This window comes from Cydia fagiglandana, chromosome 4 (genome assembly GCF_963556715.1).
Source record: "Cydia fagiglandana chromosome 4, ilCydFagi1.1, whole genome shotgun sequence".
Lineage (NCBI taxonomy): Eukaryota > Metazoa > Arthropoda > Insecta > Lepidoptera > Tortricidae > Cydia > Cydia fagiglandana.
The window spans coordinates 16,837,963-16,865,530 of record NC_085935.1 but is presented as its reverse complement, the minus strand read 5'-3'; the positions used below and the strand labels follow the sequence as shown (position 1 = coordinate 16,865,530).

Genomic DNA, 27,568 nt, shown 5'->3' with positions numbered 1-27,568 from the left:
TTCTAGGTCATCTGGAAGTAGGTTAGGTTTAGGTACTTATATGTCAGTCCCAATAAAAAGTGTTTTTTTTGTATGGGGACCCCCCCTATTTTTTAACTTTATTTTATTTTTAGATATTTTCCTACGGTTACACACAATAACCCAGCTGGATTCCAAATTTCATCCTTCTAGGTCATCTGGAAGTAGGTTAGGTTTAGGTACTATAAGTCATAAGTCAGTCTTAAAATTTACGACTTTTTGACCTTCATACCTTTATAACCGTTTGAGCTAGCTTCATGAAATTTGGGCTTCTAGATATCCTTATGGATATAATTAAACACACGTAGTTTTATGTGTTTACGTCAAAGATGTTTTGAGTTATAGAAGGGTCAAAAGTGGCACCAAGTGGTTCGTGTAATATTACACTCGGCGCTGGCTAGCCAGTTCCTTTGCTTGAACTTGGCTTGACACGCTGCCGCGTGTCTAGATATGTTTTAAATTTTATTAAGCACGTTGAATGCAAATAATTTCGATTTCAGTTAGTCTGTTTTTCAGATAAATTTTATTTAAACTTAAATTAAGCTCACCGACGTATGTCCAAGAACATCGCTATTAATGTACCTAATTTAAGAACGTATAAGCAGGGTCACTTGGAACAAAATCCATCTGGAATCGGACGCTGTAGTCGAAAGGTGGCTAAAGGAACCTCGCAACGAAAAAATACAGCCCTTTCGAGATCGGACATAGTGGAGACCGAGGTGAGTTGTGACAGAGGAGAGTTGTAATATTGTCGATTTTTTGGAATCTAATAACTGTTAGCTAGCTCGCAACAATGTGCGTTTGTTAGCTCGTAACTTGAACTAACAAACGCGCATTATTGCGACCTAGTTTTTAGTTAATAGATTCCAAAAAATCGATGATGTCACAACTGGGTCAAACACAAAACTCTGTCCGCGTCTTTCCTGTAGACATACACAAGAGTTAAGAGCTATAAAGTTTAATTTTCTTATTTAAGCCTTACCCACGTGAAAAGGTTTTCCTTTTATTTAGGGAACTATGATAAAATCATTACTTACATGCCCACAAGCTGTTAACTATTGCCCACAGGAGAGAAAAATGTACAGTTCGGGCGAACACGCTAGTTTTCTCTCCTGTGGGGAATAGTTAACAGCTTGTGGGCATGTAAGTAATGATTTTATCATAGTTCTCTAAATAAAAGGAGGACCTTTTCACGTGGATAAGGGTTAAATAAGAAAATTAATCTTTATAGCCCTTAACTCTTGTGTATGTCTACAGGAAAGACGCGAACACAGTTTTCTGTTTGACCCAACTCTCCTCTGTCACAACTTACCTCGGTCTCCCCTATCTAATAGGAATGTTTCTAAAAATAGTTGACAGGAATACAAAGGACAGGTGGTATAACCAGCAAAAAAATATAGTGATTGTCACATTAGATTCTACTACTATTTTTAGGCTTGTTTATAAAGTCTCTACGTTTCTTAGGGTTTCCAAAGGGAAAAAAGCGGACATTATTACTAAGACTCCACTGTCCGTCTGTCTGTCTGTCATCAGGATGTATCTCATGAACCGTGATAGCTAGACAATTGAAATTTTCACAGAAGATTTATTTCTGTTGCTGCTATAGCAACAAATACTAAAACAAATAAAAATAAATATTTCAATGGGGCTCCTAACTATACAACAAACGCGACATTTTTGCCGTTATTAGCTTAATGGTGCGGAACCCTTCGTGCGCGAGTCCAACTCGTACTTGGCCGGTTTTCCACATCATGACTCATCATTCAAGTGCAAGGCCATCTTATGATTTATCTCGTATTGCGTTTGGGTCGGCGACCCCGAGTTTACCTAACAAGAGCAAACACGAGTAGGTAGGTACCTATCAGATCCATCATTCCCAAAACATTTTGATTCGACTATGAGTTAGTTCCTAGTATAACTATAGAGACCCAGCTGTAGGACAACTAAGCGTAGTCAGAGTTCAAACTTATACTGGTCAGTCTGTGGTGGAGTGTGGATAAAAACTGTGAAGGTCATTTGCTTAAGCACAACAAGAGCACCCGCAAACACACACAAGTGCATAGAACACGTATACCTCGAGATGTAAACCAATATTTATTGCTAATAAAAGTGCAAGTTCAACTGAAAGACGGATACCTAGACTCTAAGTACCTGAGTATATATTTTTTGCATACAACAATAAATACATAGGTAACACTGGAAGTTCTTAGAATGGGCCAGTTAGATATCGTTTAACCTAATTTTTTCTGTAATTTCTGTATGCCTCTGAGAAACATACAGAAATACATACACACATACATACACACATACATACACACATACATACACATACATACAGAAATTGTTTCGTGTCGTCACAATTTTATACTATTTTCATTATGAGATCAGCCAACAACAAATCTACAATATACCTACGTCTGTCAAATTTTTATAATACAGCCTAATTGGCATACAACTGTAGTGCACAAATTTAATAGCTTTCTTACTTTTCAAACTGCTGACGAATAGATGCATGTTGTTTAACAGCGACGTTAGAAGTTTACATCCTACTTAAGTATATGGTTTCAATAAAACTTGTAAATCAGCAGATTCTGACGTCCGTATTACTAGTACTACAATATTTTATAATTACAATCCATAAAAATCTGGCATTGATATTTATTCGTCCAAAACTATCGAAGGATCCATTAATCGCCATATAAAAAAGGACTTTGGGAGAACGAACTGTGTGCATTTTAGGGCGATTAAATATATTGTAATGAAAACGCGTGATGCACGCATTAAAATATTACGGTCTTCTTTATTCTAAAAACTTTCAGTTTGCCCCTCGTACTTTGATCCGTGGTTTCGCTCTGCATAAGCATTGTGATTGTGCCTAATCATTTACTCACACGTGTAGAAACCTCAGACCAAACAAACGTCACCCGTCACCTAGGTACATACATCTACATACTTCTAGGTATGTACGTCTATTTATATCATTTTGTTTACTTATTTATTTAAAATTCAGGCAACAAGGCCCATTGATATTACAAATACGAGTACCTTACAGACTAACATACGAATGTATTTTATAAACTTAAAACTAAACACTATTTATGCGACAAAACGATGTAGCTCCGTTGAATCGGCTGCTCTTGTGTCGAATTCGGCAGTTTATGCGCATAGTACTGAGATAAGCCATCACCATCAGACTGGGCTGCATATTAGGTCGTTCTAGGTTTAGTAACACTGTGACAGACATAGGCAAGTAGTTAGTTTTGTAAGAGAAGCGGTTTAACACTGCCGGTATAACGCCATACCGTTTAGTGTGGTCTAGTGGAGACACCATTATTAGGTAGGTACCCGTTAGACCCTAATGTAATGACTGTGATATATGATGGATATTATATCCAGCATTCTACATTGAATTTATGCAACCCTAAGATTTAAATCAGTCATCTAACGAAATGTACCTAAGCGAAGTTGATCGCTGATCACTATTTATTATGCATCGTACTAAATTGCTTCTAGATAAATAATTACGAGTAGCAAACAAAATAAATACCGCAAAACGGGGTGAGTAGGTTTCGCGGGGAGAGTTGGGTTATGAATGGGGAGAGAAGGTTTGAGAGGCGGGTGAGAAGCGATTTTAAGGCTACTGCTACAAAAATAATGTATTCCAATTTAAAATGCACGTCAAAATGCAATTTAAAATCATACGCATAACAAAACAAAATCGATCCAACAATCTTCCAAAATCACCTTTGTATGAAAAACCCTCTCATCCCAAATACGAGGCAGTACGGGGTGAGGTGGGTTCCTCTTTATCTTCAAAGTTATGAAATGGAACTACCCAAAATAAAATACAAACTAAAATACAAACGTCCGAACCACTTATTATATACTTACACCATTCAGTTTTCACATGTAAAAATAAAATGTTATCGAGGTTTGAAAGTCAAATTTCACCCAACTCACTCCATTTTATGGTATTTTGCTTTTGTTTGACCCATGTTACTTGGTATCTAAATATTAAGGCACAGTCCGTATTTTCCAGAAAATGCCCAGCCCAGCGTACAGCGTCGAGCTGTACCTCGGGGACGTGTCGGCGGAGGTGCAGCAGTACGCGCGAGAGCACTGCGGGGAAGATCCCGACACTCGGCTCAAGGCCATCTCCGAGCTGCGAGACATCGTCTACGGTACGGTAACGTTTCTAGATACGGCGCGATTCGGGAAATGAATTAGAGATTAACTAGATATGATATAGTAGATATGTGACGTCCCACTGGTAAAGGTACCTTATGGCGGTTGGCGCTTACGCTATTATTAACGCCGCTCTAATATTATTGCGGCGCTATGCGACGTAAGCGCCGGTCGCCATTAGGTACCTTTTTCCGTGGAACGTCACATACCTTCACTATTTCATATTTAGTGAATCTCTAATTAATTTCTCGAATCGCGGCACCAACCGCCATAAGGTACCTATTGCAGTGGAACGTCACATATCTTTACTATTTCGTATCTAGTGAGTGTCTAATTCATTTCCCGAAGTGCGACACTAAGCTCAATATTTCTAAATACAGTGAAACCTGGATAAGTGAGATCTCAAGGGACGAGCAAATTTGTCTCACTTAAAGAGGTTTTCCACTTACCCAGGCTCCCAGTTAGCCAGGTACAAATAAATCTCTGTCTCATTTACAGAGGGTCCCATTAATAGAGGCGAGAATAGAGGATATATCTCAGTTATAGAGGTGGTTAATAAGATATTTTTTAATACAGTTGCTCAAAAAGTGCTACTTTACGTAGCTGTTTAGCGTGCGGAAAGTTGGTTATCTCGAACTAGTGCTTTTTACTTTTCCAATTTTTTTAAATTTATACTTGTTCCAATTCACGGCTACTTATTGATGAGTGTTAATATTAGTTTCCTTTAAACGTCGTAATCAGCATAAAAACCTACCGTTAATGTAAGAATACGAAAAATATTACATATTTCATATTTAATTACTTACCTCTTCATCATTATAACACGTTTATTTTTTAATATTCAATATTGAAAATTCCGTTCTTAATAAGTTGACTGAATGGAACGGAATAGCTGCCAAACGCCCATAGATATAATATACTTAAAGACGACGTTTAACCGAGCTGTCACTGTTACCACTTTTGTTTAGTGTACGATTAACAATGTTTTTCTTATTTTTTCGCAACTGTATTAAAAAACGTCGTTCGATACACGTGCGGAAATGTCATTCTTCACTCGTCCCGAGTCTTGCCACTCGCCTGCGGCTCGTGGCAAGATATCTCGGTACTCGTGAAGTAATGACATACCTTCCGCACTAGCATCGAAATGTACTATTGTAATTATCTTTTTAATACAGTTGCTCAAAAAGTGCTACTTTACGTAGCTGTTTAGCGTGCGGAAAGTTGGTTATCTCGAACTAGTGCTTTTTACTTTTCCAATTTTTTTAAATTTATACTTGTTCCAATTCACGACTACTTATTGATGAGTGTTAATATTATTTTCCTTTAAACGTCGTAATCAGCATAAAAACCTACCGTTAATGTAAGAATACGAAAATATTACATATTTCATATTTAATTACTTACCTCTTCATTATTATAACACGTTTATTTTTTAATATTCAATATTGAAAATTCCGTTCTTAATAAGTTGACTGAATGGAACGGAATAGCTGTCAAACGCCCATAGATATAATATACTTAAAGACGACGTCTAACCGAGCTGTCACTGTTACCACTTTTGTTTAGTGTACGATTAACAATGTTTTTCTTATTTTTTCGCAACTGTATTAAAAAACGTCGTTCGATACACGTGCGGAAATGTCATTCTTCACTCGTCCCGAGTCTTACCACTCGCCTGCGGCTCGTGGCAAGATATCTCGGTACTCGTGAAGTAATGACATACCTTCCGCACTAGCATCGAAATGTACTATTAAATGTTTAGGTAAAATAATCCTTGTCCCTAAATATTTTTTAAGTATTTCGTTGAATTTATTTTGAATGATTTTCCAAAGGATAGATTTCTGAATTAAATTTGATAGGTCTTCATTGCGTCTTAGAAATTTATTAAATGAAAATTTGTTTATTCTTGTTCCTTATCAAGATTTCAGCTTTCGTTTCGATAGTTTTAACTACATAAAGTAACTAAATGAAACTTGAAGTCGTTTAGATACAATTAAGCAAATGCGAATTGTGGATAGACTAAGAATTAGTAAGAATACGGAAATAGATCAATAAAGTCCAAGTTAGAGAGGTCATAGATTGACGTTATATCAGATACAGACCCAACTAGCAAAATCACGCTAACAACAGTCTCTAGACTACAATTTTGTCGCTCTTATATTGATTTTATATCATCGTATAAGCCCGGGTTTGGGCACAAAGCATAAGCGTATTTATTTTAATATCGTTCTAATATCAGTCTAATTGAATGTTGTTTGCATTCACAGTAATCTTTTTCAAAACTATATTAAGCTGCTTTAGGCTAATATCGCTTTTACGTAAGTATCTTGTAAGCCTACATAGGCTTATATTGGTCGAACGTAAGTATCTTGTAAGCCTACATACTACATAGGCTTATATTGGTCGAACGTAAGTATCTTGTAAGCCTACATAGGCTTATATTGGTCGAACGTTAGAATCTTGTAAGCCTAAATAAGCTTATTTTGGTTAGAAACATTCTATTTGTGAAGTATAAATATACGGGTGAAATTAACTGCAACAAGATACTTACGTTCGACCAATATAAGCCTACATAGGCTTATATTGGTCGAACGTAAGTATCTTGTAAGCCTACATACTACATAGGCTTATATTGGTCGAACGTAAGTATCTTGTAAGCCTACATAGGCTTATATTGGTCGAACGTTAGAATCTTGTAAGCCTAAATAAGCTTATTTTGGTTTGAAACATTCTATTTGTGAAGTATAAATATACGGGTGAAATTAACTGCAACGTGACAAAAACATATTAGTGTAAGTGTTTATCATACTTTTTATGAATTATGTTTAAATATAATAACGTGCTGTTTATCATCGTCTGTTTATGTTTCAGGGTAAGTATTCACATGGGAAAATATTATTTATTGTAAAGTAGACCCTGTTTTACACTTCAAACTTTATGCGCCTACTCAAATATGGTATTTGAATATTTTTATAATTATTTTATTTCTTTATTTTGTATTGATAGTCAGCCATTGATGTAGGTGCATTTTTCAAGCGCACTATTAGAGTATTTTAAGCATTCTGAATACAAATGATGTGGCCATGTTGAATTACTTATACTAACAATAGTGTTCCCAAAAACGATTTAAGATCAAACCATCTGATATTGATCTTCTCTATTGTGATATAAGTGTCTTGATCTTATATCACTCTAATATCTTACTAAAGTGCTGCTGTTGATCTTATTATAGCTTTAGTAAGATCAGAAAAGTACGTACTTACAGTGTTCTTATGCTATGTTAATATTAGTCTTACATTCTTACAATAGCATTTAGAAATCTAATATAAAATCAAATGAACTAAGAGAATGAGGATATAAGACCAGGTACTCTCAAGTTCAATGAGACTTCGTAAATGTTGTTGTAAGAGCAAGAGGCTTATAATAGTATTATGCTATGTTGATATTAGTCTTACATTCTTATAATAGCATTTAGAAAGTCTAATATAAGATCAAATGAACTAAGAGAATGTGGATATAAGACCAGGTACTCTCAAGTTCAATGAGACTTCGTAAATGTTGTTGTAAGAGCAAGAGGCTTATAATAGTATTATGCTATGTTGATATTAGTCTTACATTCTTATAATAGCATTTATAAAGTCTAATATAAGTTCAAATGAACTTAGAGAATGTGGATATAAGACCACGTACTCTCAAGTTCAATGAGACTTCGTAAATGTTGTTGTAAGAGCAAGAGGCTTATAATAGTATTATGCTATGTTGATATTAGTCTTACATTCTTATAATAGCATTTATAAAGTCTAATATAAGTTCAAATGAACTTAGAGAATGTGGATATAAGACCACGTACTCTCAAGTTCAATGAGACTTCGTAAATGTTGTTGTAAGAGCAAGAGGCTTATAATAGTATTATGCTATGTTGATATTAGCCTTACATTCTTATAATAGCATTTAGAAAGTCTAATATAAGATCAAATGAACTTAGAGAATGTGGATATAAGACCAAGTACTCTCAAGTTCAATGAGACTTAGTAAATGTTATTGTAAGAGCGAGAGGCTCATAATAGTATTATGCCATGTTGATATTAGTCTTACATTCTTATAATAGCATTTAGAAAGTCTATTATAAGATCAAATGAACTTAGAGAATGTGGATATAAGACCAGGTACTCTCAAGTTCAATGAGACTTAGTAAATGTTATTGTAAGAGCGAGAGGCTTATAATGGTATTATAAAATGCTCTAATATACATATATAAGACTAGGTAATAAGACTAAACTTACTAAAGTGCGTATTAGCTTGTCTAAGACTAATATAAGAGCGATGACAAGTTCAAAACAAAAATAAGAGCGCTATAAGCTCACTACTCTTATAAAGTGCGCAATCTGAGACTTTTTTGCTAGTTGGGGAGGTAATTCAAATAATACTAAAAAAAAAACAATTAGGAAAATGTAATATAGTCTCAGTAAAAGAGGTAAAATACACTCTCTGTCTCAATTATAGAGGTAAATGTGACTAAAAAATCACAACAACTAATCCCAGTTATAGAGGTTCGTTTTATCTCACTAACAGAGGTAATTCAGTGGTAAAGTGTGGGGACCGCACCATGAGTCCCAGCTATAGAGGTTTCTCACTTATCCAGGTCCCACTTAACCAGGTTTCACTGTACTTACTACCTTATTAGTGTCAGGTGTTTGTTACCTATAATATCTAATAAGAATACCGACGTCATTCACATATGTATGTACCTATATAATGTTTAATGTATCATTCATGTCACCATGTTTCTTGATATTCTATAGATTGCATAAACTGGGTGGCGATATAAAATAAAATGTCACAACTTCCATTATTTCAACTATTACTTTATAATTTAATATGATACAAGGGAATTTTATGATTATAAATTAACCTTTCCCTTTTGAATGTAATGTTCAAAGAGCGTTGATCTAACAATAATAAAATCAGATTATACGAGTAGCCAGGTAAATATGACCTTTTCTGTGACAACATCATCTAGTCCTCCCAGAAATTTAGTAGCCTACGTGTTCACAGAACGGGGTGAATGTACGCCACACCGAATGGACGATGAGTTCCTGATCAAATTCCTTCGTGCCCGAAAATTCATACCTCAGCGCGCGCACAGACTGGTAAGAATTTAATTTCATTAGGTCTTAACTATACTGGAATAAACATATTTAAGGTGACAACTAAAACTCACTAATTACTCAACCACAAGTTACAACTCTTTACGAATGTGTGAAATGTCACCGTGAAGCGGGCTGCATTGAATCTACAATAGAGTCTGGTTTTAACTATTGGAAATATTTCACTTATGGGGCCCCCCACACAACGCACATTACTAAAATTACTACTACGAGGGAGAAAATATTGGAGTATTGGTTTCCTCTTGTACTTCATTGGTATCTAATATCAATCTATCTATAAAAACTACAAATATGCCTTTTGCCGGTTGGGACAATTTTTTTGTACTATTTTTTGTACTGTAGACCCTATTTTGTACTTAGAATACAATAAAATTACCTACAGCTTTTATTCATGAAAGAGTTATGTAACGGTCGTAAAAATGTGTTAAGAAACGCTTTTGTATAATCAAGTCGTTTCAATAACGACGGGTATTGTCGATTGTTGGTGAAATAATCACAATACGGCCGGCTGGAAAGGTTCCCATCCCACAGCCGTGGCATAGACTAAACTTGTATTTTAACGAATGAAGTTAATTTTGGATATTTCTGAGAAAATCTCTTCTACTGGGGCGTGTAAACTTCTAATCGATATTGGAAATCTTTTCATATTCTATCAAACGAACCGTCCCAGCGAATTCTCTAGTAGCTTAAACAGTAAAAACCGTATACCTACGTAAAAATAGTATTTTAGACCGTGAGAAAATTTCTGAAGCGTTTTTGAGAAGAATAAAATTAATATGATGTAAAAAATCAAAACATGATAATCCGGACTAAATAATACCTTAAAATTATTGTAAATAATTGCCAACTTAAAAATATATTTTGCTGAATGTTATTATTTTTAAGTTGTAATCCTGATCTCGGGCTCGAAATTAAATTTGTCTAATCGTGAATCCTTATTTAGCATCTAAAACGGTGCTAATAAAATACTTATTGCTCAAGAAAAGTCGCATAATACGATTTACATAGTACGTAATGTTAATGAAGTGATGTGAAAATCTGGATTTAGTTAATCTTCTACTTCTACTAGGTAAAAAGATCTTAAAATGTACCTAAGTACTTTTGGTAAGTATATTAATAAATAAATAAATAAATATTATAGAACATTTTACACAAATTGACTAAGCCCCACGGTAAGCTCAAGAAGGCTTGTGTTGTGGGTACTCAGACAACGATATATATAATATATAAATACTTAAATACATAGAAAACAACCATGACTCAGGAACAAATATCTGTATCATAATACAAATAAATGCCCTTTCCAGGATTCGAACCCGGGACCATCGGCTTCATAGGCACCTATATATATAATAATATTATATATACATACATATATTATATATACATTTTAAGTTCTTTTTACCTAGTAGAAGTAGAAGATTAACTAAATCCAGATTTTCACATCACTTCATTAACATTACGTACTATGTAAATCGTATTATGCGACTTTTCTTGAGCAATAAGTATTTTATTAGCACCGTTTTAGGTGTTATATATATTACCTACTTATATTAGCAATTAAGTGAGGAAACAATTTGAACTTTGTGTTGACAAAATAAACTTTCATTTTGCTTGAGAGAGAGAGAGAGGGTATAATATTTGATGTTACCAACAAACGCGCATTTATTATAGCTGTAAAACTCCATCCTAAATTTATAAACTTAATTCATATAGTGGGTATGCACTTTTGCAGTTCACTTTGGATAAAATGTTATGTAGGTTCAGTCAGTATTAAATATCGGTATGGCCAAAGTGTACACAAAATATGTACACATCACCTTAATGTATGGGCAATAAGGTAGTGTATTATACAAATTTTTAACACTTTGTTCATGTCGATTACGTATACATTGTCTGTACCTACGTAGGGTAATGTAATGTACATAGGGTATACATACTATATTGTATTGTACTAATTCGGTGCGTAGGTAGGCACTTTTATTATTCGTGTTTCCGTAATATCGCGTGATTCGCTCTGTTTATAAAATAACAACAGGTTTTTTATTGCGACCGTTTATCACCTAAACCTAATGCATCCAATTAACATACATAGTTGATGTTATCGAATAGTCGGAAGTGTGCCGACTAGGTGCAACAAATTCAATGTTCGACGAATACGAAGAGAAAGCACTCGTTTTGAAATTACTATGATTATGGTTATTACAGCCCTGGGCAAATAAGAATTTGGGGCACTTTTCAAAGTAAAGAAAGCTAATTAAACTTTAATTAAATTGACATTTTTCTACTATGATCTTCTATTTATTATGGGTAATCAAATATACTGTTACTGTCTGAGTGTCTGTCATTCGGGGCTCCCTGAGGATGGGGGCCCTGGGGCACGGGCCCCGTCTGCCCTTATGCTAAAGACGGTACTGATTACAGATGGTAAATTACTACGAGTTCCGGGAAGAGAACCCGCAGCTGTGTTCGGACGTGTTCCCATTGGATCTGCGCGCCGTGGGCGACAGCAGCGTTCTGGCCGTGCCGCCCTACCTCGCCCAGGACGGGCGCCGCGTCATGATCTACAGGATCGGTATAGTCAATAATACCTATTTAATAATACATAATAGTACACGCAGCCCTAGTAGCTATACGTTATAGACCGTGCCGTACGCCTGCCGCCTGCACCTTCCCCGCCGCCCCCCTTAGTCGTCCTACCCCGTCGCCCCCGTACCGCGCAGGTGAGGACTCATTTAAGTGGTCGGTGTATAGCTGATGCTCTACGTAGTCGTAGAGAGCCGGTCTGCAGAGAGCGGCCACTGTGCCGTTATCTAGGCTGTCTAGACCGTCTAATAAGGCTTTCTCTATGCTATAATTCGTTTTTTTGCATTAGAAAGAAGGTAAGCGATCTAGACATGTCTTATTTGAAAACCGCTTTCTAAAAAATCAGCAACTATTACTTATGAAAGCAGAAGAGTAGGTATTAAATGATCGTATCAGATTCATAATTGATACATATTTGCCGTGACTTATTTTTAAAACGTGTTTTTCAATTAAAAGATACATCAAGATTGTTTAACTTATTTCTAATGCTAAAAAAACGAACTAAAACACAAGTAAAAGAACGTTACCAGCATTATTATTATATGGGCTCTTCTCTTCAACATAGTGGTATTCCAAAATTACCGTGGGTGGTGGTTTCCTGAAAAGCACATCGACAACGGATATCAGTAGTTGGTAGTTGTAAATACAACTACTGCCAACCAACAACTATCAGTAGTTTGAAAATACAACTGAGCCAAATGGCATGGCTCTGGTGAGTAGAGATGAACATTTCACACGCCAAATAATAACAAGATTAAAGATCTACTGGCCTACGCCCAACATTATCAGTGAGCACGCGGTCGAATACTGATAGCGACCCTGCGGCACCCCATCTAAGGCGGTGTCGGCACTCGTTGGTGGTTTTAAGGAGCATTCCATGAAATTGTCTACCGTTGTCCCGTACAAACGCGAAGTTTCTGAAGATTTAAAGGTATAAGAGATTCCTTTTCTATGACAAATGGTCAAAAATATGCACAGAAATATAATCGCCTGCTTTAAATGCCGAGAAGAAAGTCGCAACACAGGAAATAAAATGGTTTTGTACGGGACAGCCCGTGGAATGCCCCTTAAGGGGTCCAGTGATTAACAGTCCGCCGGACGGTATCGGCCTGTCAGTTGTTCGGAACTGTCAAAATTTTGTTCTAACTGACAGGCCGATGCCGTCCGGCGGCACAAGAAAGAAATGAGTGGCGATTACTACACCGACAAGAGCAAAGCTCGCAGCAGATGATGATGATGAACTTAAATTCGTGTTGGAGGCCATCAGGACATGTTAGGGTCGATGGCCTATTAAGTTACATTTTTTGTACTTGGGTGTAGGTAGGTACTTTTATTATAAGTATTTGTTTTTAGGTGTGTACAGTTAAGACTTAGGCGTGCATTTCTTTTAATATGTATCTGTAGCTTTAGTACGCTCTGGACAGTATAATTATTTACGTATTCACAGGCTGCTGGGACCCGAACGCGATCCCCACGGACGACCTATTCAAGGCGACGCTCATAGCCATGGAGCTGGGCATGATGGAGCCCGCGAGTCAGATCCTGGGCGCCCACGCCATCTTCGACCTGGAGGATATCGGGCTTCACCACGCCTGGCAGGTCACGCCCGCCATCGCCTCCAAGATCGTCAAGCTATTAGGGGTATTTATTACAGTCTAGCTTCCTCGCTACTTCTTCCGCGTAGTTGTAAATACTTTCTTTTCCTTACGGCCGGTACAGACGGACTGCAACCCAACTGTAACTTGTATGATAAATTTTATGTTACATAACTTGTGTAACATATTATTGCAGGTGACCGTACAGTCCAAATTTTTAGTAGGTATTTTCCAACTACGTATTTTCAAATTTTAAATGCACGAATTAAAAGTGCGCAATTTAACGCACCATAAAGTTATATAAAAAACCGGGCAAGTGCGAGTCGGACTCGCGCACGAAGGGTTCCGTACCATAATGCAAAAAAAAAAAACGGAAAAAATGCAAAAAGAAAACGGTCACCCATCCAAGTACTGACCCCGCCCGACGTTGCTTAACTTTGGTCAAAAATCACGTTTGTTGTATGGGAGCCCCACTTAAATCTTTATTTTATTCTGTTTTTAGTATTTGTTGTTATAGCGGCAACAGAAATACGTCATCTGTGAAAATTTCAACTGTCTAGCTATCACGGTTCGTGAGATACAGCCTGGTGACAGACGGACGGACGGACGGACGGACGGACAGCGAAGTCTTAGTAATAGGGTCCCGTTTTACCCTTTGGGTACGGAACCCTAAAAAAAAATAATAAATGTGTCGAATTTACTACTTAGGGTTGCAGTCTATAGGTATTATTTTCTTTTTCTTATAGCTTTCATTTTTCTGTTCCAGTCATGTTTTCCTGCAAATACACACGCCATCCACGTTATAAACCACACATGGGTATTTGACAAAATATACAATATCTTCAAGCCGTTCCTCAATGCTGAAATGCGGTCCAGGATATATTTCCACGGATACGACGTCAAATCCCTGCACAAGCATATCCACCCTGACCATTTGCCAGAGAGATATGGCGGCATCTGGCCCGACTACTCTTACACGATATGGTTGGAGTCATTGAAGAAAAACTACAAAGTAGTTAAAGACATGATCAGTTGCGGTTACAAGTTTCGCGAAGAAGAGTTATGCCACGAAGTTGTTAGACAACTAAAAGATGAAGGGGTAAAGTTGTCGTGAAATTAGGCCGAAGATATATAGCAGCGGTCGGCAACATTTTAGCAGCCAAGGGCCACATAGTAGTTGAGGAAGTTGACGCGGGCCGCACTTTATTAATATGTGTGACTTTATCTGACATTGTTGTTTGATAATATTACATACAAAATAGCCAGGGGGGCTCGCGGGCCGCTTGTTGCCGACCGCTGATATATAGCCTAACATTGATACGGCCCGGGAGCCGCCCCGCGGGCCGCGCTCGCGAAGTTCGGCGCCCCGGGCTGTCGGTGAACAAGACAAATTAAACCTTGGCTTGGATACAACCTTTAGTAATATAATCATAATAATATTTAAAGATAATAAACAGCTTTTCAGTAACTTTCAATGGTAAATGTACATGAAAAATATTATTATTTCGAGATTATGATCATTTGGAACTAGGCCAGAAAAACAATTTATCGGTTGAGCGATCTATGTGTAAGTCATCTAAAAGTTTTAATAACTTTAACCCGACTACTTTTGATTACATATTAGAACTAATGCTTTTTGGAAGGCAGTCTAAATGTAGCCTCTGAGCTACACGTATGTTACCAAGGCTACAAAGCTGGCTTTAGTAGTATTGCCGCTACGGTAGAATACCTACATTATGCAAAGTCATACGCCATACGTAACCTTTCCGTTTGGTTTCGCCGTAGTCGGGCAAACACTGACATAAAAATTCCGCCTCATCAAATTTGCCTTTATAATGTAATAAAAGAGAATTAAATAGATGCAATTGTCGAAGTAGATTTTGTAGTCACAGTAAATTTACTGCCATCTTTCGACACGTGAATAAAACTTTTTAAAACTCCATTTTATTTTGATCCTTATTCTTTCACTGATATATGTTAAATTTGTTAAATATCAAAACGTGTCGCCATCTACTCGAGCAAAGGCTAAAGGTAAGGCATCTACGCTCGAAAAGATGGCGCCATACCTTTGGCCTATCATAATTGGATAGTTTTACTCATGTGTCGAAAGATGGCAGTAAATTTACTGTCGCTACAAAATTAACTTAGACAATACGCCTCTATACTTCATTTCTCTTTAATATTATGTTTAAATTTAATACCGCCATTACATTAAAATATTGTTTTTGACAGAACCTTCTTGTCAGCATTTAGGTACAGTCAGCTAAAAAGACTCTATGATCTGATTGATACAGTCGAAAAGTGGTAGACCACTTTCTTGGCTGACCGTACATTATATTTTGCCAGTATATGTAATTTCGTTTTCGTTTATAATGTAGGTGAACCTAATTTATAGTTAATACAAAGTAAGGAGATTATTTAGTAAATAAAAATAGTCATTAAGAGCTCCCTAGGCGATATTGATTTCATTTATGATGTGGTTGGCTGGTTGGTAGTTCAATAAGCTCGAAGTTTAGGTATACCTAATCTGGTATTAATGGGACCAGATACGGACAAGATGAGAGGACATTTAATTTTGATATTAGTGTTTATTGTACATATATCTGATTGTGAAAAATTAGTACGAATGTGTTTTTTTTTAATTTAAAGAATGCAATTGAAAAAAAGCATATTTTTTTTCTTTTTCCAACATGTAAAATAAACTTCTGTATATTGAATATTAACGGCATTATTCTTCTTCAATTATTTGACTGGAAATGAGAATTATATTAATAACATTTTATTGATGCACAAAGTATGTACCGTACCATATGTAACATGATGTTCTTAATAATTTCTGGCATTATTAGTCCAAAACTTGGTTAATAGTCAACGGCTGCTATTTAACTGATCACCAGATTTAATAAAATTTAATACCGAAAAAATCTACTTTACCACCCTAAAATCATAAAAGATCACCAAAATTATAACACCATTTTAATGTGAAATGATTACCAATTTTATTACATTTTACTATCCTATTAAAGGAAATGACACCAAACTAATCATTATTAACCCAAAAATTGTAAATGATTACCAAATTTCAAACCCCATTTTAATGTCAATTGATAACCAAATTTTTACATCTTGCTATTCTATTAAATAAAATGACACCAAAATAATTATTGTACACCCAAAAATAGTAAATGACCACCAAAATTAGAACTCCATTTTAATGTAAAATTATAACCAAATTTTTAAATATTGCTATCCTATTAAAGCAAATGACTCCAAAATAGTTAATCATTGTAAACCCGAAAATAGTAAATGACCACCAAAATTGTAAAAATTGTTTCTGTATGGATCACAGTTCAAACCTAAACTTTTCTAGTAGAATTTCGTTTCTGTATGGGTCGCAAATCAAACCTAACCTAACCCACTTTTCTAGTAGCATTTCATTTCTGTAAGGGTCACAGTTCAAACCTAACCTAACCCACTTTTCTAGTAGCATTTCGTTTCTGTAAGGTTCGCAGTTCAAACCTAACCTAACCCACTTTTCTAGTAGCATTTCGTTTCTGTAAGGGTCGCAGTTCAAACCTAACCCACTTTTCTAGTAGCATTTCGTTTCTGTATGGGTTGCAATTCAAACCTAACCTAACCTACTTTTCTAGTAGCATATCAGTATGCTATTAGAAAAGTAGGTGAGGTTAGGCAGGTATGCGGTGTGGGGTACGGGGGGTTGAGCGAGAGGGGCTAGTAATTTTGGCATAATTTTACTTTATTTGGTAATACGTATACATTTTTTGGTAATCATGTGGTTTATTTAGGTGCAAAAATCTCATTAATTTGGTCTTCATTAATGATTTTTGGTAATCATTCAATATATTTGGTATTCGAATACAATTTGAAGTGCAGTCGTAATTAAAACGGTGGTACATTTGTAATTTTAGGGCTTATTTTTTTGGTGTTCAATCATTTTTTTTGGTAAGCATGATTTTTTTATTTAGGGTACCAAAGTATTTTTTGGTGGTCATTATATTTGTAGCCATAGTCAACACTGTAGATATGATGATGATATATGATGATAACTACACTTTAGACTTAAGGGGCCCACAGACTACCAGTTCGCCGGACGTTACCAGTCTGTCAGTTAATTGCAAAAGGTGACAGTTCCGAACATCTGACAGCTTAGACTGACAGGCTGATATCGTCCGACGAACTGGTAATCTGAGGGCCCCTTTTTTCTGTATAATTAGGCGTATTTAGATCATATTGATTAAAGAAATCGTCAAGAATCTGTGATATAAAAGTTGGTTTTATTCTTAATTCTTAGTTAAGTATATCTTATGATAACTGTTGAGGATTTTTGCAAGCTTAGTTTCCTTTGCATCGACAAGTCGTCGCTTGAAGAGCAAGTTCATCTTAACACGTTGGGTACCATGAGCATCACCGGCGGTATGGTGGGCAGCCAATGTGTTAAATACGTACAATACAAGGGTAATTAGTAAGTCCGAGCAGTTTTTATTTCGTTATTTTTATTCATTATTGTATATCCCGTAAGTTTGTTTATCTGACCTGACTAGAGTTTTCCACTCATCTACTCCAAGGTTAGCTGGAAGATTTCTCCTATAGGGATAAGTTCGCCTTGTACTTCCTTACAGTAATTTATTTTTGTAAACCTACCTATATATTGTGTACAATAAAGTGATTACTAACTATGTACTACATTATGTCGCATAAGTATTTTCTTTTCTTAATTATTATTTTGTGTTAAATCGGCAATTCATTAGATTAGTAGATTTTAAGGCAGGGTGTAATTCTAATTTTGTGTTACTTATATACCTACCGACAATTTATAAATAACCAACAATCTAGCTTAAGTCATATTGTAACGAATGATACCTACTTATGTATGATATTGACAATACAACATTCCACTGATATTTCTGCCTTTGTTTAATTTACACTTCACCTGCGACAAAAGGTTCATCGCGCGAACATATTTCATTCCGCCGAGTCACTTTGACATTTCCTAAATATCCAAACCGCGTCTCCACCGGAATTATTAACGGAGGAACGTTTAATTTTCCAAGTTCGATGACCCTATCATATTTCAGAGCCTCTCCCGTAGATAGCTATACACAGAACGGTGCTATTTACTCGTAGATTATAGATTGATAGAAATTCAATAGAGTACCTATATTACAGTTTGTTAAATGAAAGTGGAACTGCGCGGCGCGGCGAAAAAGTTTATTAAAACGTATTGGGAATGTATGTTCACACTCAACTTGTGTTGATTTCATTTCTCAGGCTAGCTAACGGTAGGCATGACAAATATTGTGACAAGTGTCATAATATTGACTAAGGCGGGAATCAATGACTCACTCATCAATCAATCAATCAATGAATTACTCAGGAGTAGTTCTCGGTCTCGGAGAGCGTCGTCTCAATTTCTCAACTACAGTACGCGGCAAGCTGTCACTAATTTAATGCTCTACGCTTCTTGGCTAGATGTAAAAATCATTGGAGGTATAAAAAACATTAAATATCAACTACTGTTAACTGTACTGATATTAAGCAGTAGTTTGCTAATCCAAAAAACATATTTCTGTAACCTTTAACCTGGAATAACTTCCGACGGGCGCACGATATTTTCTACGACTTTTAAGACGAATTTTAGAACGCCATAATGAAAGCCTACTTCTATACGAATTTCCAGCTAAAATAACCAGATAAATTAAAAACGATGTCACTGCATTGTCTCAGGCTAGCGTAGTTTATTTCACTTTAAACGGGCAACAACAACTGTGAAGCCTGGCCGGAGGCACGTCGCGGCTAGAGCGCAAGGCGCTTCGCACTTGCGATCAAAAACCGTTGCTCGACGAACAATATAGCCTGGCAAGGTGCTGGCTTGTGCTACCGACTGATATCGTCCTTAGGTGTAAGGATACACTAGCAACAAAAGTGTCTTTCTACAAACGAGATTTTCAGAAAGAGGAATGACGAGGAATACTGAACAACATGATCTTATTGTTAACTCCTACCGGCTTAAAGCTGCTAAGGTAGGTAGTTCCGTATCTTCAGCAATTTGAAGTTTCATTAGACCTCTGATCTAGGCTGCTATGATAAATTACCTGCATGCAATTAAAATGTGTACGATCTATATTAGACAGAAATCGTTGAAAATAATAAATATGACGCTTTAAAAATATATATTTTATCTGTTTACTTATAAAACATCACCTTCGCTAATGGCATCGTTAATATCGTGTGTCTTCACTCTTTCATTGGAAGATTCCTCTGATATCTTGACTAAACAGGATGGATGGAGGTCTTTAGTCCGTCGAACACATCGAGGAAATTTAAAATTAGATATTCGTTTAGAACTTTCTGCGTCATACGCGTTGTTTGTCTCCGAAATATCGGCAGTCTGTCGATATAATTGGAATATTTTCTTAAATCGATTTACAAATCTGAAACGGTTTCTGTGCGATTTTGGGGCAGGTAATAGTTGATGTAAAGATAGGGTGGGTCCTTCAACAGGCTCCAACCCGATTCGAACTTGTTCTTCAAATGTAGCGTTGCTAGTGGTTGCTTCTGAGCTTCCTTCGAGCAGTGTAAATTGGCAGCAGCTTTGAGAGGATAGACGCGGTTTCACCGATAAATTAGTCTTCTCTTGTAGTCTTTTATTAAGAAAACGTAAACTGGCTGTGAAGAACAACTCCTCATCTTCAGTTTCCCCCAACGATCTGTTTAGGGCAGTAAATGATTTATTTTCTGTTATCTCTCTATTAGGTTTTACAGGATTCTCTTGTTGCATCCCTGGCAAATTAAACCTATAATTTGTATTTCACAGGACATGTTTAAAATATCATTATATGATTTATATATTCCTATTAACACTATTTTTCAAAATTAAATATGCTGGTTTAAAAACTCACAATTGACAATTTAGTTCTAATTTGTCAATAGTTGACATATTAAGTATTACTTTTATTCAAGTTTCAAGTGCGTCTATTAAAATTATTTACATGACATGCAGGGAGGTTTTATTTTTATATATTCTTAAGTACACAGTCAAGTAGAGTCGGGTCCAGTTAACTCGAGGTCAACAGTAAATCCTATAAAAACCACAAAAAACCCTTCACGTGAACTGAACAAGCCCGGATTAGGATAAAATCCATTATTTTCACTTATCTCTGTGCCCCGAAATGAAAGTAGGCAAGACAAAAAACCTTTGGCAAAAGGGTCGTTGCCCTGACGAGTGCGAACTTTGACCCCAAGTGACATTGCAGTAAAAGTTCGTATTCCGAGTCAACTGTTTGCCTAACGATATTATCTATTTTGAGAGCTTGCTTAGGAGCACTTTAAGTTACAACACGGAATGATAATCACGACTAGTTAATTTAACTATGTATTTCTATTTAACTTTGATGTAGGTATTTTGTTACGAGTATATATCTTAGTACTTATTGAAAATTGTTACCTAATATTTATGAAAGTAGTAGTAAGTAGTATTTAATCTTTCTTTCATGATGAAAATGGCACAGAGCACGTACATTTCCATGCTTATTTATACTTGGGTAACTTGCAGAAATGTATGGAGCAGTAGGTACGTATACTTTTGTTTCTGGCGACGCCGCTTAGCACGATTGTTCCTTAAGTCAAATAAAGCTGATTTAGCCCAAAAAGATGCGGGAAAGGGTTCCCCTCACTCCTCTTTTTGGCGGTTAGAGTCAGATCAAGATAACTCTGCAGCACTTTTTATAGCACAGTCGTGCAAGTGTTAACGTCACAATAATTTCATGGAATATTAATCACTTGAACTGCACGTCTGTGCTGTAAAAATCGCTGCATAGTCGTCTTGGTCTGTCTCTAGCCACGGCACGATCTCATGGCCACCGGGCTTTATGAGCTTTGTGTGACCTAAGGAACCATCATTCCAAGCGGCATCGCCTGAGATAAAAGTGCATGTGCATACTCACTGCACTTATTTACTTACCACAGTATTTATCAATTGATATTGATGGCGTAAAAGGGTCAAACAGATCACTGTGTTACGTTCTTCCCTGTAGACATACACAAGAGTTAAGGGCTATAAAGCTTAATTTTCTTATTTAACCCTTACCCACGTAAAAAAGTCCTCCTTTTATTCACAGAACTATGATAAAATCATTACTTACATGCCCACAAGCTGTTAACTATTGCCCACAGGAGGAGAAAACTAGCGTGTTCGCGCTAACTGTACATTTTTCTCTCCTGTGGGCAATAGTTAACAGCTTGTGGGCATGTAAGTAATGATTTTATCATAGTTCTGTAAATAAAAGGAGGACCTTTTTACGTGGGTAAGGGTTTAATAAGAAAATTAAGCTTTATAGCCCTTAACTCTTGTGTATGTCTACAGGAAAGAACGTGACCCAAAAAGCGATGGAGATCTAAATTAATTATCAAGTTATTAATACCTACGTACCTACTTTCTGGCGATGGCACCTTGTTTGTTTCTTCAGGTATTGACGTATGGAACTCAAAATATTATTGCTTCCTCAATGAAAATGTAGCAGTCAAGTAAACAGGGAAAATTGGATATTATATTAGACACAATCTTCAGTAAATTTCCAAGAGAAGCAGCGGGAAATGTAGGTAACTGAATTAGCGGAAAACTGTTTAGAAGAAACTTTTGCTCGTGAAGCAATTCAGGCGCTATAAAACTTTAACTGCACTTATATTAAAATACCTCTGCGATAGATAGCTTCACAGAAAAATACTTGCTTATATTAGACGTTTTATTTTACTTTTGATATATTATTTACCATTATGTACCTAGGCAACTTACAAATACAAAAACGAATGAAACACTGATTTCATAAATTACGTAGTGCAAAAAAAGTTAAGTCAGGCAAATGCATAAATAAATAGGTAATACTACATTGAACAGGTGTTTAACTGGAACTGTTTTATTAAATGTACGTGACTGGAATCCGGATGGCTCTGGGAAAACGACAAACAACAACATCCTCTGTGATGCGCCTACTCAAACACTCATAAGTGATGTGCGTACTGAAAACAGTCATAAGATTCGTTATGAGTACTTAATGGCTGAGATACGTCAATATTTTTGAGAATTTTCAGAGTAAATACAGAGAATTGTGCTTATAAATAAAAGTTTATCTCTGTCTACTGACTACGTCAATTCCGTTGAGTGTCAAAGTTAACAGAATTTGATCACAGTTATGTTTAAACTTGTATGAAGCGTCGTCCACGTTGCTAATTGAGAATCAGTAATTAATGTTTTAGTTAGAATATTTATTTCATATGCATACCCAATCAAGTATGTCACATTTTCATTAACTTTTAAATTATTTTATTCTTCAAAGGCATTAACCCTTAATATTGCAACGTCCTAAATACTGGACATAACATTTGCCCCTCTTTTTCTATTTATTTTTTTCTTAACCAGAATTTACTAGTGCAGTTACTGCACTAGCAGTTTGTCTAGCACCGAAGAGATTTTTTGAACTCATGACCTTCCGTGTTTTGCATTTATGGGTTAAATTTTAAACGATAATATATTTGATTTCCTCGGGATTTTATAATTCTGCCTATTAATAAACTAATACCTTCGTAATTTGAGTCAATTATTGGAAATGTACATTCCATCTTTACGTTCTATTGTTGTGAATAGGTAGGTGTAGCTGTAAGTTGCCGGGGGACAAAGGCTTTGTTCGCTTGGTCTCATTGTAAATAGGTACTTAAGGCTCCGGCAGGAGCTGAGCCCCTTTTCATTGAGTGTCCCTCAATGCTAGTCACGGGTGTAGGAGGGTTCAATCAAATGGTTGTAAACATATCGGGGTCGGCCGTTGACTCGGTGACTTCTCGTTCGTTAATCCTCTGGGTAAGGCTCTGTGCCTTTAACTAGGAAAATTTACATATTAAAATGGGATCAAGATGATCCAGAGGGCTGTTCTCTATCGGCAGCCCACTTGCATACAAATTAAGGTGCTTACTTGAAAAGAGTATCTTAATACTCAGTTTTACGAATGATTAACATTTCCCGCGAAATATTTTCAACTTTCCATTGTGTTCTTTTATTAATGCTGTTAATAACGACCCCGCAGTAGATTACTTCCGTCATTGAGAACTTCAAAGCATCAAAAATTTATGATGTTTACTCGGCAAATAGGTGCACTTTTAACATCTGCCGGTCTGGAACGCTTTATAAAATATCAAGGCGGCTGCCTTCGGCCTTCTTATTGACCTAGACATGTCGTTATTCGTAACATCAGACTGTAATCGATATCTGTTATTTAAACTCAGTTATCGGTATCATTCGTCATGAAGAATCATTCGTATTCTAGGTTGACCTTAAAAAGAGTGATGAGGATAGTCGGTATGTTGGCGCCACTACGCCCGATATGATTAGCCAGAGTTTCTGTCTGGTGTTTATAATGTTGATTACGATACGATGTAGGCCATTGTCCTACATTATCCATATCTTATGAGATGGCGCGGAATACCCGTATTATAATGTTATTGTGATTATAAAGGGATTTACCTACAGAGGAAGATGTGTGCTAAGCGTTCCTTTTATACTTAAAACATCGTTTATAACCGTATAACCTGCCTGTATGTGAGTTGAGTATTGAAATTTATGTAGGTACTTACCTAAGTAGCTATTTTGCAGAATTTGGGTGACAGGACTACGAATATTTTAAAAATATAAAAAATACTGAAAAAACCTTTAAAGTTATTTACGTTTAGGTAGGTACAGTTTGCGTTATCGTATACCACACCGCGATGTAAGTACATATAGCTAAATATAACCGATTCTATGAAAGTTGTGTAGGTAATTTGATAATTAAAATTTTAATATGTATATAGGTATTATGACGTTTAATAAAATGAATAAAACTGTAAAATATTAAAAACTAAATTAAAATTAAAATAAGACTAAATAAATCAAAAAATTAAACTACTTATATCAAGTCCAAGATAGGCCCCTGCGGCATAAGTAGTACCGGAAACAGGCGTGGGTACAGTATTCTACAACTGTAGCTATTTATTAAGACGATATAATTTTCGGAGAAATCCATGACAAGTCAGTTAATGACACAAATATAAACAAGAAACAGTGCACGATCGTCACTCACTCGATCGGAGCCAAATATTATTTGCATGAAACTTCACATTACCTCTAAGTACAATAATTTACAACGCCGTCACCACTATAGGTACCTACCTACTCACTAAAAATGATTATGTATTAAATAATTATTCATATAATATGATATAATATTTGAATCTATATCATATCATATTTTTCGATTCAGAATAGTGTTTACATACTTAAACCATTATAAGCTTTCGGTTTAACGTTGGTGGTATATCTAATCTAAAAATAAAAATATTTGGATTTCATAACATAAAAAATTTGTAGTTGAGATTAAATTACAAAGCTCGGCGTATTTGATCAACATAATAAGAATAAGTGTAACAAAAATCTTCTAATTGTGGGGTGTTTTATATAAAATCTTTTTTCGTACACTATCTAAAAACGTTAATCTTACTAATCGTATTGGTATGAAACAGTTGCTATAATTTACTGAATGTGCAGGGTTGATCCTGTTCACGTCTCTTGAAGCACCCTATAAATAAAACCCATGTAGGTACCTACATAAACAGGCATATTCGGATTTTGAGATAATCACAAGATCTAGAGACGATTTAGAGATCAACTAGATCTACATTAGATATCGACTAGATGTGACTTGGATATCTAAGTCATAACTTGTCGAAATCGTTCAAGAGGACCTCCAGAATCGCGGAAACGTCAAATTGGACATATCTATCTTACAAATATCTTTAAATTATCCATATCGTAACTTGTTGAAGTCTAGTAGAAATCTAATTCATTTTCCGAATCGAGCCGAAAGGATTATGCCGCAGATACGATGTCTAAAATCGAATATTAGCGAACCGTCAATGCTACGCCCGTCGCTATTATCAAAGTGAAGGTGATCACTAATTAAACAAACACGTACGTATTTTCAAAGCTTAAAGCTCGCGACACTCGCGACATTCTTCCACGGGTTGCCACTATATTGCAGAACCAGCGAAGGCTAAGGCCTCGCATATCTTATTCATGACAATTCTCTTACTCGGAAGCTGTATTATTGGTTTTTCTTTGAAATGACGGAGGGAAAGTTTTGTGACATTATCCAAGACTTCGCAGCGGGTAATCTGAATTGCATATTATTTTCTTGATATCTTGGAAAGTAACTTTTCAGTATTTTTAGTTATACGGCTGAGTCGAGGCAATGATTACTACCGTAGGGTTCAATATCTGTGTGCTAATTGCCATTTTTAAAGGGCTGTTGAACTTTTTACTGCGTCTCGGCGCCAATTTGATGTTTTCCGCACATTTTTCTCCGCTTTCTCGACGAATGCTCGTTAAAAACAAATATATTACTTGAATGTAGTACTCCAAAGGCAATTAAAGTCTGATTGAGTGCGCAGAGCGGAAGGCGCCTTAAACGTAGTAGGTATGCCATTAGCAGAAATATATAATTGAATAAAATCTTTCCAAATCTACATATAAATATAAATCCAAATTTAACCTTTAAAGCTTCAAACTTGGCAAGCCAATATCTTCCTTTTTTAATCTAATATATATAACTTTACGAGTAACTATTTTTCACGTTAATCGTGGTTTGTTATTGAGTTGCGTTTTTGTTTCACTTTCCTTTGGAAAACTTTGGAAAGAAAATAGGTGGAAGTGGCGTAACTCGATAGCAAACCACGAAGCGAATTGAACAACGAAAATATATGTAGATGCAGATTTTTATTAAATCTATATTGCAAATTGTGAGATATCAAGCTTTCTTACTTTCAAGGTTTGCATAAATTTATTTAATTAATTTTCGTCGCGTCCCTTTATTAATGAATCTATCATACAACTCAAGATGTTTTGACATCGCATACCCTTGCTTAGTCCATCACGACCAACAGGAAACAACTTTTTATCATATATCTAATTCAGACAAATTATAAGGGACTTTCATTTTGTTTTCAGAAAGATTCAAGGTTAACAGTTGTTCAGTGAAAATGAATATTGTTAGGTAGTTAGCACCTAATAAAACAGATCACAAGGTGAACCAATAATGTGCAGCAATAAAAGAGGAGTGTCTCTCGGTATTTTAACGTGTCTACCAACTATTAAAATTCACTAATTTTGAAAGTGTAATAAATTTTTGTAACTGTGCTATTTGCGTATTATTGTCTACTGTAAACTAAACACATTGTGTAACTGGCACTCCAGCGGCCAAACCATAAATTTGTTAGCACATAAACATGTTGCTGCTGGCCATACTTCGGTCCCCATCGAGTAAAGCAGCGCCGCATGAATGAATGGGCCACTGAAATCTATAGACATAGAATAACGTAAGAAATGCACAGAACTGTCTTTGACGACTACGTGGGTTACGTGCAGTTAAATTTAACATTTACCTAAGCTTTTGACGTACGAGTATGTAGACTCCCAACATATTAATGTTAGTGTCAGGCATTAGCCTGACGTAGAAAATACTAACACTAGGCCATAATGCGACGTAAGAGCAGTATTAATACTGATCTCCAAGGTCTCTGACTCATGTGCTAGTATAGGCATTAAGGACTAGCCAATTTTAGAATTCATAAACTAATGACTAGGCCAACGGTCAACCCAAACATTCAAACCCAAAAAAACAACGCTCATATACCTACTTCATAATGTTTACACTGTCAAGTGAGCCAATCATTAGGTATATTAATTAGGCCGTCAATGCCATCATGCTACTCGTATCAATCATATCTATTTTGTTTATTGCATACAGCTACTATATTTATTTTGCTGCTTATTTTATATGTAATGCGTAGGTAATAACATAATTATTTATGACATACGGTCTAGTACAATAATTGGAGGATAAAGAGCGTATATTTCACGAGATTACCGCGTTATGCTGCAAATCTTAAACTTTTTAGGAATTAAAGTTACTTTTA

At 35.9% G+C, this 27,568-nt stretch overlaps 1 protein-coding gene across 1 annotated transcript in view; it reads left to right on the top strand.

Annotated features, from left to right (window-relative positions):
* LOC134663943 (alpha-tocopherol transfer protein-like) overlaps positions 1–14,775 on the top strand; it is a 33,865-nt gene extending 19,090 nt beyond the window's left edge. Inside the window, exons 2-6 of the mRNA XM_063520489.1 lie at positions 4,058–4,199; positions 9,259–9,353; positions 11,796–11,946; positions 13,405–13,598; positions 14,319–14,775. Coding sequence (XP_063376559.1) covers positions 4,061–4,199; positions 9,259–9,353; positions 11,796–11,946; positions 13,405–13,598; positions 14,319–14,666 — 927 coding nt within the window. The 5' untranslated portion in view covers positions 4,058–4,060 and the 3' untranslated portion in view covers positions 14,667–14,775. The remainder of the gene's footprint in view (positions 1–4,057; positions 4,200–9,258; positions 9,354–11,795; positions 11,947–13,404; positions 13,599–14,318) is intronic.
* The last annotated feature ends 12,793 nt before the right edge of the window (positions 14,776–27,568 follow it).